Source organism: Sinocyclocheilus anshuiensis, unplaced genomic scaffold (assembly GCF_001515605.1).
Source record: "Sinocyclocheilus anshuiensis isolate Anshui unplaced genomic scaffold, SAMN03320099.WGS_v1.1 scaffold1142, whole genome shotgun sequence".
Taxonomy (NCBI): Eukaryota; Metazoa; Chordata; class Actinopteri; order Cypriniformes; family Cyprinidae; genus Sinocyclocheilus; species Sinocyclocheilus anshuiensis.
In genome coordinates, this window is record NW_015536577.1 from 344,851 (window position 1) to 354,024 (window position 9,174).

At 39.8% G+C, this 9,174-nt stretch overlaps 1 protein-coding gene across 1 annotated transcript in view; it reads left to right on the forward strand.

The window, feature by feature from the left end:
- The window catches only part of LOC107702657 (asparagine synthetase [glutamine-hydrolyzing]-like), a 23,993-nt gene that overhangs the window by 3,652 nt on the left and 11,167 nt on the right, over positions 1–9,174 (forward strand). Inside the window, exons 2-7 of the mRNA XM_016505044.1 lie at positions 3,594–3,849; positions 5,277–5,514; positions 5,626–5,811; positions 6,482–6,583; positions 6,682–6,809; positions 7,647–7,773. Coding sequence (XP_016360530.1) covers positions 3,601–3,849; positions 5,277–5,514; positions 5,626–5,811; positions 6,482–6,583; positions 6,682–6,809; positions 7,647–7,773 — 1,030 coding nt within the window. The 5' untranslated portion in view covers positions 3,594–3,600. The remainder of the gene's footprint in view (positions 1–3,593; positions 3,850–5,276; positions 5,515–5,625; positions 5,812–6,481; positions 6,584–6,681; positions 6,810–7,646; positions 7,774–9,174) is intronic.

Here is a 9,174-nt window from a genome sequence, read left to right on the forward strand (position 1 = left end):
TACTGATTGGTCGAATGGGACGACGTTAACATTCATGGTCACGTGACTGTTCGTGTTCGACATGAAGCGGCGCTGCGCAGACTGATCGGTGTTTGACATCGAAGTACCGCGAGAGCGATTCGAAGGCATACGGAGCCCTCTGCTCTCGCGGTACTTCGATGTCAAACACCGATCAGTCTGCGCAGCGCCGCTTCAAGTCGAACACACACCTGCGGAATGTTTTAAATCTACATGGGAAAAAAAAATCGCTTTCTTTTTCCTCAATGATTATGTTTCAGTTCCTCATGCTGTTTCAGAATGGAACAGATTAGTGGAATTTTGTAAAGCTGCGTGCTTTAAATCAATCTATTTTATAAATTGCTATATAAATAAACGTGACGTGACTGGAGTGCCGGCTGCAGAGCTTGTATTACTGGTATGTCTATCTGTGGGTACTACATCGCTGCCAGTCATATATGTCAACCACCATTTGGTAGTTTGTTGAAAGGTCCTGCCCAATTGAGAGATCGCCCAATGAATCATAAAGTTGGGCTTAAAGGTGGGACAAAAACACAGTGACTGAATCTCCAATGAGCCATCAGATTCTCTGTTCAATGCAAGTAGAGTGCAATAGTGTTCACCCACTTTTTCAGCAGACTGGTTCAGAAGTAAAAGCAAAAGTCTTCAAGAAAGATTGATAAGCTATGAACCAAAGCAAACAGCTACGACTTGAATCACCACATTATAAACTTTGATTTGAAGCAAAAACGTGCATGGAAAAATGGACAAAAACCAAGACTGTTAATTGTTTAAATGAGGGAAAGAACTGCAATCCCATGAAGCATTGCAAATGGCACAATAAAATAAAAAAAGAGAGTTGAAAAAAAACAAAAACAAAACTTGATTTAAAGATGTTGATTGATTATGTGTATAAAGCGATATATTTTAGGTTTATTGCAAAATATGCATATATACACACTAGGGGTGTATTGGTACACAGAAGTCACGGTTCAGGACCGAATGAAAATGCAAATTCACTCTCTGACAGCAGGTGGCTCTTATGGAATAGCAGTGATACCGAGTTTCCTTGGTTGCCGCTGTAAACAAAGCAGCTGCGCTTATAACCACTACCTTTATATTACATTTTGGGAAATGATTGCAATGCAGTTTGTGTGCAATTCTGAAATAGAGATCGACCAAAATAAAACTACAAACCGGTTCCGATTTATAGCCGGTCGACCAGTGGCCTGTTGCATGAAGCTAGATTTAGAGTTGACAAAACCTAACAAATCCAACCTGGTTTAGATCAGGTTCAGTAGGCTCACAAAGCTTGATATAACCGTACTGTCAACTGTAAAGTTTGTGATTAACTCTGGAGCGTGTGCACCTGAAAGTGTGCAACGTGCAGCAAACAGCCAATCACAGGGAACATGGAGAGTATCAGTGTGATTCATTTCTCGTGAGAGTTGGCGCAATTCACTTCTCTGCAGAAGCTTAAAGGTGCAGTATGTAATAATGACAGCTAGTGGTTGAAATTGGTACTGCGGTCTAAATTCAAAATATTGTTTCTCCCGCCCCCCTCCTCAGACTCAACGCCATAGACTGTATAAAAACATGGACGTAGTGTCCGTGACGTCACCCGTAGGTTTCTGAAGAGCATTTTTGAAGCCTAAAGTGGGTGGAGCCGGCCGACGCCATCTTGGCAGCACGTCACTCCCGGATAATTGAAAAAAATGGGAAAAGAGGTGGGATGTGGGTGGAGCTAGTTGCTGAAACCACGCCTGCCTAGCTTGACGGTGGTGACAGCAGTGGCAATCCACCGGTCACTCAAGTGGCCATGCCCTTAATTATGCAGAACTTTAAGGCTACTCCCTTTTGGAGCCAGTCTCTAGCAGCCAGTCAATGAATTACAGTTTGGGTCACTTCCGTGTTGGTTTCAAGAGAAAGACCGGAAGGTTGCCACTTGCTCAACGCCCACACTGGTTGTCAGATTGAGGACACGCAACATGAACAAGCGCAACTGACATTGGAAGGCAACGAACCTTGCACTGTAAACTGATGAGTTGATTTATCTGCGTTTTAATATGCCTGTGGTCATAAAGCTTTTTAGATGGATGCCGAGGCTTTTTAGGTTGGGTAGAATACTAGAATCTGCGATTTCTGACCCAGTTCGTTTGCTCGCTTCCATGGCTGCAGTATGCTCTGCTTTCTGCAAACTTGCAGCCCAGTCTGTTGCTGTATTATTGGGTAAACTGGCAGTGGGCGGAATCACACAGACCAAAACAAAAACAGACGGAATTCACATTTTCAAAGTAGAATAACTGGCTGTAGCATTGTTTTTCAGAAAAACAAGTATGTGAACCTAGCATGTTTCCTGAATATCTGCTAATGTGTTATGGTGTTTTTATGTTTTAGTACAGTCAAAAAAAATTACACACCACCTTTAAGAGATGTCCTTATTAAAAATATAAGGAATTTTTAAATGCATTTACAATGCAGGTATAAACACTGTTGCTGCAGCAAAAGTTTGAGGAGGAAGCAGAAAGAAAATATCTGACTATGCAAATGAATCGACTGAATTTAATAATTTATTTATGCTTTAACAAAGAGCTCAAAAGAAAACACATAAGTTTAGACATTTTAAAAGCTTTATATATTAGACAGACATCAAAACCTCCATGTCCACTCCTGCAAAGATTACTCCCTTCCCACCGCGACACTTTGAAGTGTATAACTCATACAATGTGAATATAATAAATAATTAGCAGCTAAAGATTAGCAGCAATTTTGTTTCTAAAATTATTTCACCGTAAACTGCTTTAATTTGAAGCAAGAGATACAGGGGGCGTGGCTTTATTGCTACATGCCTCAGTGCATCTATAGAACCTGAAACTTTCCTGCGCCCCCCTTCTGGATTGATCGCCTATGACTGACTGTATTCATTGTCGGACAGCATGAACTAAACCGCGGTTCGGAACGAATACATGTATCATTACACCCCTTATATACACATGTTTAAGTAGTTTAAGAGTGAAGACTATTACATCATTCGCAGTGATTTATGGGAATAGATGATGGGTGCTAAAAGTGCTCTTTTGGCTCAATTTGCTTGTTTATATTCTCTGATTGGTGCAGATTCTCTGCAGAATCATGGGCAATGTAGTTTTCACTGGGAATTCTGCTTTTAAACAATGATCTAAAAAAAAAAAAAGAGTTGAAATAATACTGGCTAATGGCACATACCATCGATTAACAACCTCTGCTCTCAGCAGCTCTGTCTTTACGGGTTTATAAGGTTTCATTAAAAATCATTTCTCCTGTGGAGAAAATGAATGGCCTATTTTTACTTCAGAAACCTGACTTTCACACATTGTTTGTGTTGCTCCCAGTGAAGCGTGCACTTCCAGACAGGAGCCGTAATGACTTATTTTGAGGCTCTCGTCTAATGAACATCAGTTTTTTTTGCTCAAAACAAACGATGAAATCGAAGAATGTTGTTAGTACTTCCATGGCACATATCCAAAAACCGTGGTCTTCATGTGTGAAAACATTTGTACATGATTACTTTGGTAATACATTTTATGAATACATTTTATGTTCTTACTAATTTGCAGCTTCAGAATGTGTGGTATATGGGCCTTGTTTGGTAGTGATGAGTGCCTTGCTGTTCAGTGCACTAATGCCATGAAAATCACTCATCGCGGTCCAGACGCTTTCCGCTTTGAGAATGTCAACGGTTTCACCAACTGCTGCTTCGGGTTTCACCGCCTCGCTATCGTGGACCAGCTGTATGGCATGCAGCCTCTGCGAGTCAAGAAGTTCCCTTATCTTTGGTTATGTTACAACGGAGAGATCTACAACCACATCAGGGTAGGTAGCTGAATGTTTTTGATGTTTTAGCACCATTTTTCATTCTGATTATATCCATTCATAAACGTTTCTTCCACTTATGTGCCTGATATTCAGTGCTTGGTAGATTTCTTACAAAATGTAGCCCATTGCTGAACGCAAATTACATGATGAAAATTGTAGTAATGTAATCTGTTACATTTTTTAGGTAATGTACTCGAATGAGTACTTTTTGATTACTTTTACATTACTTTTGACCTAACTCATTTATCACATTGATTTGAATAGATATATATTGTGCGATATTGATATAAAATACAAAGAGAAAAAAATAATTGCATCTTAAAATTGTTAAATTAAAAAAAATAGCAGTCAACATAAAGCAATTACTAAAAAAAAAATGTATTTATGCTGTGTGGCCTTGCACTTTTCCGTATAATTACAGCTGCCTGAGTGGCAAGTCTATGTGTGCAATTGCACAAATCTTGAAGACTTTCTGAACATAAATAAGAAATAGGCCATTTTAGAAAGGAAAATTTAAAAGACGGATGAATCTATGAATAATTTCCTGACAGTTTATAGGCACAATATGTAATATTTTTTTATTAAAATATCCAAAAACCACTAGAACAGTTTTATATATTTTGCTGACTTGTGTACTTGCATTATCCCAAATGTTTCGAAGAATGTTTAAATCCAGAGAAATAAGCAATTTTAACTAGTGACACGGACCGTGTCCATAGTGTCATTGTGTCACCTGCCAATGACGTCATAACCCCTCGATTTCCGGAAACACCAAAGACGCTTTAATATGTTGTGCGTTTTAATAGACCGGTGACGACCGCACAGAGTAGCATTATAACAGAACTTTCAAACGTATCTAGTATAATAAAACAGCACTGCTTTACCCCACATACACACGACCGGAAGGAGCGGAAGCGGTCGACTGTGGCATAATAAAAGCTCCGCTGCTTTCGAGCCGTGTGTCGCGCTCGTTCAGCAGCCTCGTTTCGCTTTGACGGCTTTCAGCCTCACTCTGCTTCATACTACTACGTTAATAAATCATTAGCTCATCCATGAACATGATTTCTGCCCGAGTCCCGTCGGATTTCAAACGGCTGTGGGGATGAAGACCACAACTCCCATGATTCCACACTCAGTCACTGCATCATCAAACTACGCCTTTGTCTCTTTGTTTATTTTGAATATGTGCCCTCTAGCGGCGAAAATTACATATTGTGCCTTTAAGTAATCATATAACCAAAAGTAACTTTATTCCGATTATTTAAAAAATGTAATAAAATTGAATTGGAAGTATTTCATTTTTGAAACCTGAAGTAATCCAGATTACATATAATCAATTACTACGCAGCACTGCTGATATCTGATATGTTTTATATCCCTTCATGGTTTAACGTAACATTTGTTGACCAATGTTATCTTTATAGCTGAAGAATCAGTTTGAGTTTGAGTATCAGACTAAAGTCGACGGTGAGATCCTTCTGCACCTGTACGATCGCTTTGGAATCAAGAAGATGGCCTCCATGCTCGATGGCGTATTCGCCTTCATCTTGTTGGACACGGCTAACAAGAAGGTTTTCATAGGCAGGGACACGTACGGCGTGAGACCGCTGTTCAGACTGCTCACCGACAACGGCTTTCTAGCTGTCTGTTCTGAGGCCAAAGGTATAATGACTCATGTAAAACTAACTGGAGTTTTTGCACACTTTGAATACCCTAAATTACAGCCTATGATTTTAACAGCATTATGTTTTAACTTTGATTTATTCTGAACAGGTTTGCTAGACCTCAAAACCTCCATGTCCGCTCCTGCAAAGATCACTCCCTTCCCACCGGGACACTTTGAAGTGTTTGACTTGAAGCTCACTGGAAAAGTGGAGTCTGTTCAGATGGATCGCTTCCACTGCTGCACAGAAGAACCCAAACACGCCGCCTATAACAACCTGGAGTGTCTTGGCACAGGTAGATGTCATATTCAGCGTCATAAAAGTAGTTCATTCTAGTTTGTTGTGTTTTAAGCAGTCTGATAGCTCTGTATGACACATAGATTGAAAAAAAGAGTGGGGTGATTATGTAGTTACATTTTGTGACAAAATAAAATTGTATCCAAATTTATTTGCATGTATGGCAAATGTATATACTGTATGGCAAATCTTAACTGCCTGGTTTTATTTTGTCACAAAATGTAACTATATCATCACCCAGCTCTTTATATGAAGTTTGATATACAGTATAAGTAGGTCCAACTTTATTCCTCATGCATACAGTATACTCATAGGGCGATATACACTATATAGCAAATCTCAACTTGACTTCCCCTGAGGAAGGTTGTTAACTGCTGGACTGAATTGAATCAGGTTTTGTGAACTGAATAATCCGATTCTTGAAAAGATCCAAAAGAATGATTCATTACCATCATTGCTAATTGTCTAATGAACACACAAGGCCTTTTTCTGATATTCAAAAACGTTGAATATTTGAATGTTGTGGTTTAAATGTTATTCAGCTTTATTTTTAGTATCATCGTCATTATTATTAATATCTGTGGAGCAGATGAATGGGGAAAATGGAACCACCGTTTACTGTACCGTCAGTCTAAACTAAAGAGAATGAATTTCTTTCTTTTCATCAGGCTTTGAACTGGAGACAGTCAAGAGCAACATTAGGATCCTGTTTGAAGATGCGGTAAAGAAACGCCTGATGGCTCACAGAAGAATCGGGTGCCTCCTCTCAGGTGTCTGTGCTCATTTAGTTCTTTGCTTTGATTTAGTGGGTTAGTTACTCTGATTTATTTGCTTACGTTCATCCCGTCCATGATGGTTTTATTTCCAGGTGGTCTCGATTCAAGTCTGGTTGCTGCTACACTTGTGAAACTGGCCAAAGAAGAGCAGCTCCCGTATCCCATTCAGACGTTTTCCATCGGTGCAGAAGACAGTCCAGATGTTGCTGCTGCTCGCAAGGTCAGTCACACTGAACGGGTAGCATTTTGAATGCACTTTAATGTTCGATGGCCTGAACGTCAGAAGCATGTTTCGTGAGTATAGGAAACGTTAAAGCATTAGACACACAATCCAAGGTATTTTTGTGTGAGATTAGATCTTGGATTTAAACAATTACCTAAAATATTATTAACTTACCGTGAAAGTAGCACATTTTAAACTCATCAAATGCTGTATCAACCAATAATGATCAAAAACAGTTTCATAAGATTTTGAACTGATTTTCAATCCAGTTAAATACAAATATTTTTAATTAACAGATTTTATCTGTCAGAAACATATTTCATTGTGTCCCACATTTTGTATGCAACCACCATTACAAAAACTGTAACATTCCTTAAAATTGTGACATTGAAGATGTGAGACTTATTTGGCTGTTTTCAGCATGACAGGAAGATGATTAATCTCGTCACATTTTGTAAGTGTGTTTTTTTTTGTTTTGTTTTTACACAAACTGGATTCATCAAGCTCAACCTTCAACCTAAAGCCTAAAGTTATTGTAAAAAAATAAAATGATCAAGTACGTTTAATTAATGGGAAATATAAGTTTATCCAAAACTGTTATAAAACGTCTATTAAATTGTCAATTAAACTTTAATGTTTATTGATAGAAACTTACAAAATTATGCACATCAGGGTTTTAAACTGTATTTGTACAAAGCTGTGTTACAATTTTTGTAATTGTAAATTGTTTTTAAATAGCTCAAATAATAATTAGTGTGTCCTTCTGAGGTTGATGATCAACCTTTTTAAAAAGTTGACCATTAGAGAAAGATATATCAAATATTTGTGTGACAGGTGGCAGCCCACATTGGCAGTGAACACCATGAGGTTAACTTCACACCTGAGGAGGGGATCCGTGCGCTGGAGGACGTCATCATTCACTTGGAGAGTTATGACATCACTACTCTGCGTGCTTCTGTCGGTGAGTACACAAGTTCATCAAACTAAATGGGGAAAAAAATTCTACTAATACATTTAAATAGTTAGATGATCAGTTCCTTCATTTAATCAGTTTCTTCTTTGAAACACAAAATGTGAAGTTTATATGATGTTTTATTAACAAGGTTTGGGAGGAGCGCGTCAGATACTTAGCCTAATTAACACAGGTGGAGCGCACTCAAGTTAATCAACACCATGATATAAATACAGCTGACTTACCTCTATCCATTGACGGTTTATCAGCATTCGGTTTGCACCCTTTGCCATTATATCGCAGACTCAGCTTCTCCCATCTAAACGACGAGACGTATACTGGGGATTTTTCGGTTCTCCGGGCAAACTGCCGGCCCCAGGATCGCTCGTTCTCCGCCAGACACCGCCGCCGAGCTCCAGGCTTCATCGCGGCCACTGCTCCCTGCTCGACCAGCCACACGCTCTCCACGATGCCGAGGCTTAACCTCGCCTCTATCGGCGTCACTTCCATTTTTCCCCTGACACCCGACGCACCGTCCTCGCGAAGGGTAACGTAAACAAAGTGGATTGGTACTATCAAAGTTATTCATCTCCCAGCAATCAGACAACCTCACTCCCAAATCTACTCCAGCAGAGCGGCCAATATTTCGAGCAAAGTTCGCAAGGCCACGAACTCGCCTCGCTCGACACCACCATCGCCCCGCACAAGACACGGCTCTCCTTAAGCGCTGGGTCGCAGCGGCAGGCCACCAACGAGCCTGGGCCGCGCCCCAGATCTCACCGCAGCAAAGCCTCACTTGCTTCCCGCTTCGGCTCAACCTTTCACCACGGCTCTTCCGGCCGCAGCGTCGTAGGCAGCCAGGCCTCCAGCAGACGCTAGCGCGAGGCCTCTTCCTCTAGCGACGCAAGCCGTGTTGCAAATTAATTTTTAGGTAAAGTCGCTAAAAGGCAGGTCGTTTTGTTGCTAAAAGTTGTGAAACGACCTTGTGACAAAAGGATGTTGATGTCATTTTGTAACCATGACGCAAACTGCGTAGAATACACAAATAAATTACTCAGATTTTCTGAATTAATTTTCGCTAGCATTTTTACCTGTGTTTTAAACCACACATTTCACTCAGATAAACGGATGAAAAAGATTGAGTCTCGAGAAAATAAGTTCAACTATGTACCTAAATGATTAACGATTATAGGCACAAACTAACAACTAGGTTTATCATAAATGAAACCATTATTATCGAACAAGTGCAACTAGCAACCTAATTCACATGTGACGTGAGTATTGCTAGGCACCTTTCTCCAAGTCTCTAGCTGACTTGCCGCTTGGCTAGCTTTTCAATACTTTCTTCTTTGGGTGGTTAAGAGGAAAATGCACATCTTTAACATCTAATAACTTTTTAAAGATACTAAA